General features: G+C 47.3%; 1 protein-coding gene across 1 annotated transcript in view; it reads right to left on the bottom strand.

The window, feature by feature from the left end:
- The window catches only part of LOC129816634 (pleckstrin homology domain-containing family M member 3-like), an 87997-nt gene that overhangs the window by 32127 nt on the left and 39698 nt on the right, over positions 1-16172 (bottom strand). The window contains exons 5-6 of the mRNA XM_055871362.1: positions 6118-6263; positions 5740-5933 (exon numbers count right to left, since the gene is read on the bottom strand). Of these exons, the coding sequence (XP_055727337.1) occupies positions 5740-5933; positions 6118-6263 (340 nt within the window). The remainder of the gene's footprint in view (positions 1-5739; positions 5934-6117; positions 6264-16172) is intronic.

Raw genomic sequence — 16172 nt, 5'->3', positions numbered from 1 at the left:
GACATCTACTTTGTGCATGATTCATTTTTCCAACATTTCATTTTTCCAACATTTCATTTTTCCAACATTTTCCAACATTCCAACATGATTCATTTTTCCAACATTTTTCCAACAATTGTTTACAGACAGATTCTTCCACTTATAATTCACTGTATCACAATTCCAGTAGGTTGGAAGTTTACATACACTAAGTTGAATATTCCAGAAAATGATTTGATAGGCTAATTGACAGGCTAATTGACATCATTTGAGTCAATTGGATGTGTACCTGTGGATGTATTTCAAGGCCTACCTTCAAACTCAGTGCCTCTTTGCTTGACATCATTGGAAAATCAAAAGAAATCAGCCAAGACATCAGCAAAAAAGAAATCCAAACGCCTGAACGTAACACGTTCATCTGTGCAAACAATAGTACACAAGTATAAACACCACGCAGCTGTCATACCACTCAGGAAGGAGACGCATTCTGTCTCCTAGAGATGAACATACTTTGGTGCGAAAAGTGCAAATCAATCACAGAACAACAGCAAAGGACCTTGTGAAGATGCTGGAGGGAACAGGTACAAAAGTATCTATATCCACAGTAAAACGAGTCTTTTATCGACATAACCTGAAAGGCCGCTCAGCAAGGAAGAAGCCACTGCTCCAAAACCGCCATAAAAAAAGCCAGACTACGGTTTGCAACTGCACATGGGAACAAAGATCATACTTTTTGGAGAAATGTCCTCTGGTCTGATGAAACAAAAATAGAACTGTTTGGCCATAATGACCACCGTTATAATTGGAGGAAAATGGGGGAGGCTTGCAAGCCGAAGAACACCATCCCAACTGTGAAGCACGGGGGTGGCAGCATCATATTGTGGGGGTGCTTTGCTGCAGGAGGGACTGGTGCACTGCACAAAATAGATGGCATCATGAGGCAGGAAAATTATGTGGATATATGGAAGCAACATCTCAAGACAACAGTCAGGAAGTTAAAGCTTGGTCGCAAATGGGTCTTCCAAATGGACAATGACCCCAAGCATACTTCCAAAGTTGTGGCAAAATGGCTTAAGAACAACAAAGTCAAGGTATTGAAGTGGCCATCACAAAGCCCTGACCTCAATCCTATAGAACATTTGTGGGCAGAACTGAAAAAGCCTGTGCGAGCAAGGAGGCCTACAAACCTGACTCAGTTACACCAGCTCTGTCAGGAGGAATGGGCCAAAATTCACCCAACTTATTGTGGGAAGCTTGTGGAAGGCCACCTGAAATGTTTGACCCAAGTTAAACAATGCTACCAAATACTAATTGAGTGTATGTAAACTTCTGACCCACTGGGAATGTGATGAAAGAAATAAACGCTGAAAAAAGATAATTCTCTCTATTATTATTCTGACATTTCACATTCTTAAAATAAAGTGGTGATCCTAACTGACCTAAGATAGGGAATTTTTACTAGGATTAAATGTCAGAAATTGTGAAAAACTGAGTTTAAATGTATTTGGCTAAGATGTATGTAAACTTCTGACTACAACGGTATATATCTTTTTGAATGCCAGGAATTGGGGAAAATTAGCTTCTCAATTACAAATTGACTGACCAGAGAACACTGTTTTCACAGACATGTTGAGCAGTGATGTATCAAACAGAGCTAGTGTGTGTGGAGGTTGAGGAGGGGGTTAGGGAGTGTCAGAGAGCGTCCATCACCCCAGAGACAGGCCTTTTAGTCTGGACACCCTCACATAAACACATTCCCATCATACACTCACATACTGGCCTCAGAGGAGCCTTCAGGCTACACTTCACATATTCATGCTTAACATGGACTAGGAATCAAGTCAACAAAGGGGCTTTCAATGGACATCAGACATACAATTACCATTCCATACTTCTTCATTATGTTCCTGTGCTTTATGAAAGCCTACTTTGATGTTTCCAGTCTCATAAATCCATTCTCTCTGTTCCTCCTTCATCTTCCTACTGTGGTCCTGCGTCATCCTTTCACTGTCTCATCCCCCAACAATCTTGCCCATTGCCAACCATTTACATATCTAGTCAAAATGTATTTAATTAACAATCAAGACAATCAATGAATCATACCTCATCCCCCTCTCGTCCATCCCTCCCCCTCCCCTGCCCATCCCTCCCTCATCCTTACCCCTCCCCTGTCCAGCCCTCGTCCTTACCCCTCCCCTGTCCAGCCCTCGTCCTTACCCCTCCCCTGTCCAGCCCTCGCCCTTAACCCTCCCCTGTCCAGCCCCCGTCCTTACCCCTCCCCTGTCCAACCCTCATCCTTACCCTTCCCCTGTCCAGCACTTGTCCTTACCCCTCCCCCTGTTCAGCCCTCCCCCTTACCCCTCCCCCTGTCCAGCCCTCGTCCTTACCCCTCCCCCTGTCCAGCCCTCGTCCTTACCTCTCCCATTGTCCAGCCCTCGTCCTTACCTCTCCCACTGTCCAGCCCTCCCCTGTCCAGCCCTCGTTCTTAACCTTCCCCTGTCCAGCCCTCTCCTTACCCCTCCCCCTGTCCAGCCGTCGTCCTTACCCCTCCCCCTGTCCAGCCCTCGTCCTTAACCCTCCCCCTGTCCAGCCCTCGTCCTTAACCCTCCCCCTGTCCAGCCCTCGTCCTTAACCCTCCCCCTGTCCAGCCCTCGTCCTTAACCCTCCCCCTGTCCAGCCCTCGTCCTTAACCCTCCCCCTGTCCAGCCCTCGTCCTTAACCCTCCCCCTGTCCAGCCCTCGTCCTTAACCCTCCCCCTGTCCAGCCCTCGTCCTTAACCCTCCCCCTGTCCAGCCCTCGTCCTTAACCCTCCCCCTGTCCAGCCCTCGTCCTTAACCCTCCCCCTGTCCAGGCCTCGTCTTTAACCCTCCCCTGTCCAGCCCTCGTCCTTACCCCTCCCCCTGTCCAGCCCTCGTCCTTACCCTTCCCCTGTCCAGCCCTCGTCCTTAACCCTCCCCCTGTCCAGCCCTCATCCTTACCCCTCCCCCTGTCCAGCCCTCATCCTTACCCCTCCCCTGTCCAGCCCTCGTCCTTAACCTTCCCCTGTCCAGCCCTCGTCCTTACCCCTCCCCCTGTCCAGCCCGCGTCCTTACCCCTCCCCCTGTCCAGCCCTCGTCCTTACCCCTCCCCCTGTCCATCCCTCTCCCTTACCCCTCCCCTGTCCAGCCCTCGTTCTTAACCCTCCCCTGTCCAGCCCTCATCCTTACCCCTCCCCCTGTCCAGCCCTCGTCCTTACCCTTCCCCTGTCCAGCCCTCGTCCTTACCCCTTCCCTGTCCAGCCCTCGTCCTTACCCTTCCCCTGTCCAGCCCTCATCCTTACCCCTCCCCCTGTCCAGCCCTCGTCCTTACCCCTCCCCTGTCCAGCCCTCGTCCTTAACCCTCCCCTGTCCAGCCCTCCCCTTCTACAGAGGTCCTCCGTGATATCAGCGAGGCTGCTGAACAAGTATGCTCTGAAGGACTGGAGCGTCTACCCCCCCATACAGCCTCTTCTACCCTACACTCCCCTCACACTCCATACCCATACAGCCTCTTCTACCCTACACTCCCCTCACACTCCATACCCATACAGCCTCTTCTACCCTACACTCCCCTCACACTTCATACCCATACAGCCTCTTCTACTCTACACTCCCCTCACACTTCCTATCCATACAGCCTCTTCTACCCTACACTCCCCTCACACTCCATACCATACAGCCTCTTCTACCCTACACTCCCCTCACACTCCATACCCATACAGCCTCTTCTACTCTACACTCCCCTCACACTCCATACCATACAGCCTCTTCTACTCTACACTCCCCTCACACTCCATACCCATACAGCCTCTTCTACTCTACACTCCCCTCACACTCCATACAGCCTCTTCTATTCTACACTCCCCTCACACTCCATACCCATACAGCCTCTTCTACCCTACACTCCCCTCACACTCCATACAGCCTCTTCTATTCTACACTCCCCTCACACTCCATACCCATACAGCCTCTTCTACCCTACACTCCCCTCACACTCCATACAGCCTCTTCTATTCTACACTCCCCTCACACTCCATACCCATACAGCCTCTTCTACTCTACACTCCCCTCACACTTCATACCCATACAGCCTCTTCTACTCTACACTCCCCTCACACTTCATACAGCCTCTTCTACCCTACACTCCCCTCACACTCCATACCATACAGCCTCTTCTACTCTACACTCCCCTCACACTTCATACAGCCTCTTCTATTCTACACTCCCCTCACACTCCATACCCATACAGCCTCTTCTACCCTACACTCCCCTCACACTTCATACCCATACAGCCTCTTCTACCCTACACTCCCCTCACACTTCATACCCATACAGCCTCTTCTACTCTACACTCCCCTCACACTTCATACAGCCTCTTCTACCCTACACTCCCCTCACACTCCATACCCATACAGCCTCTTCTACCCTACACTCCCCTCACACTCCATACCCATACAGCCTCTTCTACCCTACACTCCCCTCACACTTCATACCCATACAGCCTCTTCTACTCTACACTCCCCTCACACTTCATACAGCCTCTTCTACCCTACACTCCCCTCACACTTCATACCCATACAGCCTCTTCTACTCTACACTCCCCTCACACTCCATACCATACAGCCTCTTCTACTCTACACTCCCCTCACACTCCATACCCATACAGCCTCTTCTACTCTACACTCCCCTCACACTTCATACCCATACAGCCTCTTCTACCCTACACTCCCCTCACACTTCATACAGCCTCTTCTACCCTACACTCCCCTCACACTTCATACCCATACAGCCTCTTCTACCCTACACTCCCCTCACACTTCATACCCATACAGCCTCTTCTACCCTACACTCCCCTCACACTTCATACAGCCTCTTCTACCCTACACTCCCCTCACACTCCATACCCATACAGCCTCTTCTACCCTACACTCCCCTCACACTCCATACCCATACAGCCTCTTCTACTCTACACTCCCCTCACACTCCATACCATACAGCCTCTTCTACCCTACACTCCCCTCACACTCCATACAGCCTCTTCTACTCTACACTCCCCTCACACTTCATACCCATACAGCCTCTTCTACTCTACACTCCCCTCACACTCCATACCCATACAGCCTCTTCTACCCTACACTCCCCTCACACTTCATACAGCCTCTTCTACTCTACACTCCCCTCACACTTCATACCCATACAGCCTCTTCTACTCTACACTCCCCTCACACTTCATACAGCCTCTTCTACTCTACACTCCCCTCACACTCCATACCCATACAGCCTCTTCTACTCTACACTCCCCTCACACTCCATACCCATACAGCCTCTTCTACTCTACACTCCCCTCACACTTCATACAGCCTCTTCTACTCTACACTCCCCTCACACTTCATACAGCCTCTTCTACTCTACACTCCCCTCACACTTCATACCCATACAGCCTCTTCTACTCTACACTCCCCTCACACTCCATACCCATACAGCCTCTTCTACTCTACACTCCCCTCACACTTCATACCCATACAGCCTCTTCTATTCTACACTCCCCTCACACTCCATACCCATACAGCCTCTTCTACTCTACACTCCCCTCACACTTCCTATCCATACAGCCTCTTCTACCCTACACTCCCCTCACACTCCATACCCATACAGCCTCTTCTACTCTACACTCCCCTCACACTCCATACCCATATAGCCTCTTCTACCCTACACTCCCCTCACACTTCCCTTCCCCTCTCACCTTCTCCGGAGGTCCTCGGCCACGGCAGCGCGGCAGCTGAACAGGTATGCTCTGAGTGACTGGAGCTGCTGTCTCAGGCGTAGGACTGCAGCCAGGCCTTCACAGTGTTCATACAGACACGGGTTCAACTGATGCACATCCAGCAGGGGCTCCTCATAAACAAACTCCAGGAACTCCTTGGCCTGCTTGGACACCTGGACAGAATAGGGAGAGGAGGGGTGGGCTGTGTGTGTGTGTAAGGTCAAATCCTTTCCCACTCAGTGGGTGTTTCAGAATTTGTCTGTAGTTTTCTGAATAGGTTGCGTGTGAGTGGATATGAGCACATATAAGTCGCTCTGGTAAATTACTCAGACGTGTGGAGAACGTCACCATTCTCACCTTGTGTCTGTTGGTGTCCCAGTTGTGCAGCAGGCGGGCAGGGATGAGGAACAGGTTGTCTTGATGACAGCTCTGGCAGTAGTACCAGCCACTGTAGCAACACACCTTGGCCTTGCCCCGCGACAACCCTACTTGCTTCTGACACCCTGCACAGAGAGAGGGGAGATACTGGGTGAGGGAGTGTGTGTGTGTGTGTGTGCCCATATCTGAATGAGTGTATGGGTCTACAGATAAACTAAACCACCAAACACTCTCTGTATCTAGAATTTAAAAAGGTGAGTGATGAAATCCCTAATTTATTAGCTGTTATTACACGTTGCAACAGCCATGCAGGTCAACGATTGAGGGTCTGCTGACCTCTACAGGTCAAAGGTCGAGACAGAAAAACAGATTTGCCATGGTTAATGATTAGAGTCCCAGTCTGAAAGACTTGATATGTACCTCTCTCTCAATGCCACACTAACCACTTGCAACCAAGTAAACCAACATCTAGAACTACAAGGACTTCCAAAACATCCCGTTCAGTGAATCCCTCCAACCCAGTTGAAGCTGAGGCACAGATTAGAAGAAGGTTTCCCCACTCCTCCCTGTAGACACAATAAGAGGGGAATTCAGTAGAAAGGAAAGATCCTAGGCTTCTATTGATGTACTTCAGTAGTGCTGCTATCCTCTGAAAACTATCTGCTTTGTCTTGGTCCCTTTGTTGTTTCTGTCTGCGCTCTCCCAAACACTCTGGGCCCACGCCATGGGCCACGCTCAGAACCCAAACAGGTGACCGCGGCAACGGCAGGTGTCCCTTATCCCCAGGACGATCTGGGAGGGACGGGGCCCAGGACGCCACAGAGGAAGAAAGGAACAAGGGAAGAAGGAGATGGAGAAGGTAATGGAGGAAGAGGGGGAAGGAGCGCAGACGGATACGGACTTGCACGCTCTTTGTCTTTTTCGGTGGAGCGTAGCGCCTGCCTCTGTACTTCACAGAGACGAGAGGAGGAAAAGATCAGACGTGGATAGAGAGAAAGAAGGAAAGAGACGGAGGAGAGAAAAAACAGAGGATACCACACCAACAGCGGCTATCAGAACAGCCGATCTGGACCGGGGGGAGGTTCAGAACGAACCTTATTCAATCGAGTACAGGCTTAATTAACTGAATGGACAACAGAGAGAGAACGCAATGTGGAATTTTATTAAATAGTTTGGGGTATGGCCTCGTCTCCTTGGAGCCAGATGCTGATGACAGGTAGCCCTTTGCTGGGCAGCTGGCATGGAAACCCCCCCGCTGGGGGAAAGGAGTTCCAGTGCCGGGCCTTAAGGTTATTATGGCTGGTGGTGGTGGGGAGGTGGAGCGTTGTCCAAGACTGTTGCTGAAAAACAGGAAGTGAGAGAACATGGGCAAGTTGACTACGACCGTAGAACAGGAAACAGAGTGAATTAGGTAATACTGCTTGATGAAGTTAAACAAGCATTCAGATCAGCCTTCCCCGATGGAACATTCAGATCAGCCTTCCCCGATGGAACATTCAGATCAGCCTTCCCCGATGGAACATTCAGATCAGCCTTCCCCGATGGAACATTCAGATCAGCCTTCCCCGATGGAACATTCAGATCAGCCTTCCCCGATGGAACATTCAGATCAGCCTTCCCCGATGGAACATTCAGATCAGCCTTCCCCGATGGAACATTCAGATCAGCCTTCCCCGGTTGAACATTCAGATCAGCCTTCCCCGGTTGAACATTCAGATCAGCCTTCCCCGGTTGAACATTCAGATCAGCCTTCCCCGATTGAACATTCAGATCAGCCTTCCCCGATTGAACATTCAGATCAGCCTTCCCTGATTGAACATTCAGATCAGCCTTCCTGATTGAACTTTTGTGAACTACATTACAAGTCTCTGTTTTCTGCTATTTATCTGCGGAGGCTATCTGTTGTTGAAGCTCTGTCAATGAAGACCTAGAGGAAGTGAGACTGGCTCTACTGCTCTAGGGATACAGAGAGAAAACAAAGGTTAATAGGTCTCATCTAAAACACATACAGGGCCGGTTCAAGAGTATTCCTGGACCCAGATGAAGCCTTGCACTTTTAATGGAGGGCTAAGTGTAAAATGAATCTGGGAGTTGGTTTTCCATTCCCCACTGTGGACAAAAGAGAAGTCAATGTAAAAAACCTTACAGACCTCAAAGAATACATAAACCACAAAAGCTCCCCAGCCGACATCTTAATTAGAGTAATGTCTTCCTTAAGGTCCCCTCAGACTCTGGGGACAAACTTTGAGGCCATTAGTTTCTACTTTATTATTCGGTCAGAAGGAAAAACTTAGAACTCAACCCAACGCAATATAACAGAGGCCCCATTATAAATGAGTATGATAAATGACTAAGCAGGGACTGATGTGCTGTGGCCCTGTTTCTCTTGGAGAGAGAGACCATCTCCTCCTTATGCCTTCCTAAACCCAAACCAATATGGCATAAATACAGGGGCTGCCCTGCCACTGGCTAAGGTTAGGAGCTAACCACGCACCAGCCAGCCACCATCAGGCACACTGGAGCTAATGTCAACTTGAGGTTTTTGGGGCAGGGACCCCAAGCTATAAAAAGACAGAGTTGGTGTCTTCCCCCCTCAACTCTAGTCCCCTCTCTACCATCCAACCCCCCCCCCCCCCCACACACACACACACACACACACACACACACACACACACACACACACACACACACACAGACACACACACAGGTCCTCCAGAGCGTACCACAGACCACGCAGCGGGGTGTTGTGTGTCGAGGCTGCCCTGTCATCAGCGTAGGAGCGCAGCACAAACCCACACTAACCACCCCTGCTCCATAAATACATCCACTCCCCCAGAAAGCAGCTTGCTCTGCTACCCATCCACTCAACTCACAGCGGATGGATGGGGTTTTTCTCAAAATGGTTCCTCAGAAATTATTGATGATTGTTAAGTTACCAAATCGCTAACATCGTCGTTTACACAACTACACCTTGGCTTCTGTATGGTCTATATTCTCTGAAATAGACCAGCATCTCTAAATCTAGACCGTAACTTGTGTTGGATGGTGCGGCTCCTATACTAATGATGTGGATTCCCTTAGTGAGAGTGAGATGGATGCCAAGGCCTCCAGGGAGAATGTCCAGCCAGCGGAGAGGAGAGGATGGTTAGTGCCAGTGGCCAAACGCTGTGACCCAGCTAGCTGCTGGGTCTTGTGGACAGCACTGCTGATACGGTCAGTAAAGAAAACAAACAAGAAAAACCCTTGCACAAAAAAATTATAATCACAAACGCATGTGGAGCTACTTCATGGGTACATGTCCTCCCCAAAGAACCACAGCTCACTAACACAGCTGGGTGCATTCTAGAAGCCTTCTAAGGTAGAGTGTAGAAGGCAGAGGGACAGAGCAGTGGTGCTCATGGGAACAACATGCCCTCTTGGAAATCCTGTGTCCACCAGTGTGGGAAGTGGGAAAGAAGAAGAGGTATCAAACCATGACCCCCCCCCTGTGCCCCAGTCCCATAGCTAGAGAGGGTCTTTCTGCTCTGTCGTCCACAGAAAGGGGCTCCCACTCAGCCACGCTTTCAACTGTCTGACGGTTTACACCTCTGTGTGTGTGTGTGTGTGTGTGTGTGTGTGTGTGTGTGTGTGTGTGTGTGTGTGTGTGTGTGTGTGTGTGTGTGTGTGTGTGTGTGTGTGTGTGTGTGTGTGTGTGTGTGTGCGCACAGGGGGCAAAGACAAGAGGCCTCTTCTTTGATGTGTCTCATTCAACACTCAAATTAAAATGTGTGCAAAGAGAGACAGAGAGAGAAAGAGAGAGAGACAGAAACACAGAGAGAGAGAGAGAGAGAGAGAGAGAGAAAGAGAGAGAGACAGAAACACAGAGAGAGACAGAGAGAGAGAGAGAGAGAGAGAGAGAGAGAGAGAGAGAGAGAGAGAGAAAGAGAGACAGAAACACAAAGACAGAGAGAGACAGAGAGAGAGAGAGAGACAGAAACACAGAGAGACAGAAAGAGAGAGAGACAGAAACACAGAGACAGAGAGACAGAAACACTGAGAGAGAAAGAGCAGAAGAGTAGAGAATGCAGTGAACACAGTGAGAGCATGGACAGTGCAGTTCTCTCCTCAGTTCTCCTCTCCTCCTTGTCCCTACAAAGCCCTCTCCTCTGCAGACCCTGTGAATCCACACAAGCTGAATGACCAGGGTCAAGCAAACTTTGAGAGGAACCTGGGGTACATTCAACCCCCCTAAGATGGCTAATGGTGGTATTGGGGGGTCTCAGGCTTCAAACGAACACCGGCCACAAAAGAACAACCCTGTGTTCCTCCATGTGTAATTAGCTGAATAAATCTTGCTAATTAAATACTGGTACTCTCTGACGAAGGCCATGCAGCCGAAATGCGTCGGTTTAAAAAAAACTTTGTTTCTATTGAACATGCCATACTAATAAAGGCATTTTAATTAATTATATGAAGAGTGCCTTGGTCCTCCTTTCTTTTTGATGACTGGTTCAGTATGGGTTTGATGTGAACAATCACTTGCCGTGGACGGGGGTGGGGCTCGCATATGCATATGCGGTGCAATTCTATTGAGTTGAAACAAATTGACGAAGACAACACATGGGTGGAAGGGCACTGGTCAACATGACTGGCCAACAAGATATAGACCAGTGTAGATGATTGTATAGATTGGCTAATATACAGCGCATTCTGAAAGCATACTGTTACGTTATAACCTTATTCTAAAAGGATTAAATGAGACATTTTCCACAGAAATCTACAGAAATGTTTACAAACTTAAAAACAGAAATACGTTACTTACATAAGTATTCAAACCCTTTGCCATTAGACTCGAAATTGAGCTCAGGTGCTTCCTGTTTCCACTGATCATCCTTGAGATGTTTCTACAACTTGATTGGAGTCCACCTGTGTTAAATTCAATTGATTGCACATGAATTGGAAAGGCAATTGTCTATAGAAAAGGTCCCGCAGTTGACAGTGCACGTCAGAGCAAAAACCAAGTCATGAGGTCAAAGCAATTGTCCGTAGAGCTCCGAGACAGGATTGTGTTGAGGCACAGATCTGGGGAAGGGTACAAAACCAGTTCTGCAGCCCTGAAGGTCCCCAAGAACACAGCGACCTCCATCATTCTTAAATGGAAGAAGTTTGGAACCACTAAGACTCTTCCTAGAGCTGGTCGCCCGGCCAAACTGAGCAATCAGGGGAGAAGGGCCTTGGTCAACCTTATGTCACTAAGACACTTCCACAACTACTACCTTATACACACACACACACACAAGTGTAAAGGGATAAAGAATATATACATAAAGATATATGAATGAGTGATGGTACAGAACGGCATTGGCAAGATGCAGTAGATGGTATAGAGTACAGTATATACATATGAGATGAGTAATGTAGGGTATATAAACATAAAGTGGCATAGTTTAAAGTGGCTAGTGATACATGTATTACATAAAGATGGCAAGATGCAGTAGATGATAGAGTACAGTATATACATATACATATGAGATGAGTAATGTAGGGTATGTAAACATTATATTAAGAGGCATTGTTTAAAGTGGCTAGTGATACATTTTTCCATCAATTTCCATTATTAACCTGTTTGACTCTGGCGTTCCGCTAGCGGAACTCCTCCCACATTCCACTGAAAAGGCAGAACGCGAAATTCAAAATATATTTTTTTGAAATATTTAACTTTCACACATTAACAAGTCCAATACAGCAAATGAAAGGTACACATCTTGTGAATCCAGCCAACATGTCCGATTTTTTAAATGTTTTACAGCAAAAACAGCACGTATATTTATGTTAGCTCACCACCAAATACAAAAAAGGACAGACATTTTTCACAGCACAGGTAACATGCACAAAGCCAACCTAACTAACCAAGAACCAACCAAACTAACCAACAAACAACTTCATCAGATGACAGTCTTATAACATGTTATTCAATAAATCTATGTTTTGTTCGAAAAATGTGCATATTTCAGGTATAAATCATAGTTTACATTGCAGCTACAATCAGAAATTGCACCGAAAGCAGCCATAATAATTACAGACACCAACGTCAAATACCTAAATACTCATCATAAAACATTTCTGAAAAATACATGGTGTACAGCAAATGAAAGACAGGCATCTTGTGATTCCAGCCAATATTTCCGATTTCTTAAGTGTTTTACAGCGAAAACACAATATAGCGTTATATTTGCTTACCACAATAGCCAGAAACACAAGCCATTACCCAGTAGCAAATGTTAGCGATCGTAACAAACCAGCAAAAGATATATAATTTTTGACTAACCTTGATAAGCTGCATCAGATGACAGTCCTATAACATCAGGTTATACATACATTTATGTTTTGTTTGAAAATGTGCATATTTAGAGCTGAAATCAGTGGTTATACATTGTGCTAACGTAGCATCTTTTTCCCACAACGTCCGGGTATTTTTCTGACACTTCTTCTGACACACATATTCTGACCAAATGACTCTTCATAAACATAACTAAAAAATACATGTTGTATAGGAAATGATACACTAGTTCTTAATGCAATCGGCGTGTTAGAATTCTAAAAATAACTTCATTACGACATCCAGCTTAGGTGTAGCGAGAGAGTACCCAAAAGCTGGGCGCAAACGACTAGCACAACATGTTTGACAGATATATGAAATTGCATCATAAAATGGGTCCTACTTTTGCTGATCTTTCATCAGAATGTTGTACAAGGGGTCCTTTGTCGGAAACAATCGTTGTTTGGATTTAGAACGGCCTTTTTCCCTCTCGATTTAGCAAGCACACTTGCCAAGTGGCCCGAATCTCTCCATGTCAACAAACGGAAGAGAACGGAACACGGCAAAACTCCCGAAAAAATTTCAGTAATCTGATTAAACTATATTGAAAAAAACATACTTTACGATGATATTGTCACATGTATCAAATAAAATAAAAGCCGGAGATATTAGTCGTTGTAAGAAATTGTAATAGAGACTGGAAACTAGTAATAACTACATTTCAACATAAGCCATATTTTATACAAAAATACACATACTCCTCATTTCTCTTGGACATATGCTGGACTTATTAAGACACCAACTACAGACACACATAATTCCCCTCCCCCATAATAACCACAGAACACACCCAACACATGGTTGGAGCTCAAGACAAAGAACTATCTCAGGAACCAATGGAACGTGGACACCAGGCCTGTTCAGGACTACCCAAGACCCAGATCGACCAATCGGAAGGCCAGACTCGCAGATCTACCTACTTTGCTTGTTGTCTATATAATACTGTACAATTGTTGAAACTACCTCTTTTCCAGACGGTTCAATAAGAATCAGACAGAAAGAGCCTTGCTGCAAGATTTTACTAAGATATCTTTACATGTGATTAAACGGCCTTATTATAAAATTATCCACCTCGTCCTATTGTCTCCTCTTGTTCTCCTGTCAACAGTAAACGTTTTACTAACATCGTCCATAACGGCAGCTTATCAGAAGGCAAATCCAGGTCCCTCCTCGCGCTCTCCAGAAAACAGGAAACTGGTGACACATCATGCCAAGAGCTATAATTCGAGTCCAGATCAAGTTACACACTCAATTTCTTCTCTCACTGCTTGTCGACATCTAGTGGAAGACGTATGAAGTGCATCTAAACTAATAAATAACAAGGACTTTAATAGGCAGCCCCTAGAAGAGTTCATCGATTTCAGATTTTCCACTTCCTGTCAGGAAGTTTGCTGCAAAAGGAGTTCTGTTTTACTCACAGATATAATTCAAACGGTTTTAGAAACTAGAGAGTGTTTTCTATCCAATAGTAATAATAATATGCATATTGTACGAGCAAGAATTGAGTACGAGGCCGTTTGTCCTGGAGTGCAGGTAGTTTGCCCCCGGTGATGCATTGTGCAGACCTCACTACCCTCTGGAGAGTCTTACGGTTGTGGGCGGAGCAGTTGCCGTACCAGGCGGTGATACAGCCCGAAAGGATGCTCTCGATTGTGCATCTGTAGAAGTTTGTGAGTGCTTTTGGTGACAAGCCGAATTCTTCACAACACTGTCTGTGTGGGTGGACCAATTCAGTTTGTCCGTGATGTGTACGCCAAGGAACTTAAAACTTACTACCCACTCCACTACTGTCCTGTCAATGTGGATAGGGGGGTGCTCCCTCTGCTGTTTCCTGAAGTCCACAATCATCTCCTTTGTTTTGTTGACGTTGAGTGTGAGGTTATCTTCCTGACACCACACTCCGAGGGCCCTCACCTCCTCCCTGTAGGCCGTCTCGTCGTTGTTGGTAATCAAGCATGGCCCCGCAGTCGTGGGTGAACACGGAGTACAGGAGGGCTCAGAACGCACCCTTGTGGGGCCCCAGTGTTGAGGATCAGCGGGGTGAAGATGTTGTTACCTACCCTCACCACCTGGGGGGCGGCCCGTCAGGAAGTCCAGTACCCAGTTGCACAGGGCGGGGTCGAGACCCAGGGTCTCGAGGTTGATGACGAGTTTTGAGGGTACTATGGTGTTAAATGCTGAGCTGTAGTTGATGAACAGCATTCTGACATAGGTAATCCTCTTGTCCAGATGGGTTAGGGCAGTGTGCAGTGTGGTTGTGATTGCGTCGTCTGTGGACCTATTGGGGCGGTAAGCAAATTGCAGTGGATCTAGGGTGTCAGGTAGGGTGGAGGTGATATGGTCCTTGACTAGTCTCTCAAAGCAAAAAATATGTCCGTAAACACACCAGCCAGCTGGTCTGCGCATGCTCTGAGGACTCGGCTGGGAATGCCGTCTGGGCCTGCAGCCTTGCGAGGGTTAACACGTTTAAATGTTTTACTCACCTCGGCTGCAGTGAAGGAGAGCCCGCAGGTTTTGGTAGCGGGCCGTGTCAGTGGCACTGTATTGTCCTCAAAGCGAGCAAAGAAGTTATTTAGTCTGTCTGGGAGCAAGACATCCTGGTCCGCGACGGGGCTGGTTTTCTTTTTGTAATCCGTGATTGACTGTAGACCCTGCCACATACCTCGTGTCTGAGCCGTTGAATTGCGACTCTACTTTGTCTCTATACTGACACTTAGCTTGTTTGATTGCCTTACGGAGGGAATAGCTACACTGTTTGTATTCGGTAATGTTTCCGGTCACCTTGCCCTGGTTAAAAGCAGTGGTTCGCACTTTCAGTTTCGCGCGAATGCTGCCATCAATCTACGGTTTCTGGTTTGGGAATGTTTTAATCATTGCTGTGTGTATAACGTCGCCGATGCACTTTCTAATGAACTCGCTCACCGAATCAGCGTATTCGTCAATGTTGTTGTTGGACGCAATGCGGAACATATCCCAATCCACGTGATCGAAGCAGTCTTGAAGCATGGAATCAGATTGGTCGGACCAGCGTTGAACAGACCTGAGCGCGGGAGCTTCTTGTTTTAGTTTCTGTCTGTAGGCTGGAAGCAACAAAATGGAGTCGTGGTCAGCTTTTCCGAAAGGAGGGCAGGGGAGGGCCTTATTTGCGTCGCGGACGTTAGAATAACAATGATCCAGGGTTTTACCAGCCCTGGTAAAACAATCGATATGCTGATAGAATTTAGGGAGTCTTGTTTTCAGATTAGCCTTGTTAAAATCCCCAGCTACAATGAATGCAGCCTCAAGATATGTGGTTTCCAGTTTACATAGAGTCAAATAAAGTTTGTTCAGGGCCATCGATGCGTCTGCTCGGCTGTGATTATAATCGAAGAGAATTCCCTTCGTAGATAATGCGGTCGACATTTGATTGTGAGGAATTATAAGTCAGGGGAACAGAAGGACTTGAGTTCCTGTATGTTGTTATGATCACACCACGTCTCGTTAATCATAAGGCATACCCCCCCCCCCCCAACCCTCTTCTTACCAGAAAGATGCTTGTTTCTGTCGGAGCGATGCATGAAGAAACCAGCTTGCTGCACCGACTCCGTTAGCGTCTCTCGAGTGAGCCATGTTTCCGTGAAGCAAAGAACATTACACAGTCTCTGACGTCTCTCTGGAAGGTAACCCTTACTCGGAT

This window comes from Salvelinus fontinalis, chromosome 19, assembly GCF_029448725.1.
Source record: "Salvelinus fontinalis isolate EN_2023a chromosome 19, ASM2944872v1, whole genome shotgun sequence".
NCBI lineage: Eukaryota > Metazoa > Chordata > Actinopteri > Salmoniformes > Salmonidae > Salvelinus > Salvelinus fontinalis.
The sequence above is the reverse complement of the archived record's forward strand: the minus strand, read 5'-3'. Positions and strand labels throughout refer to the sequence as shown.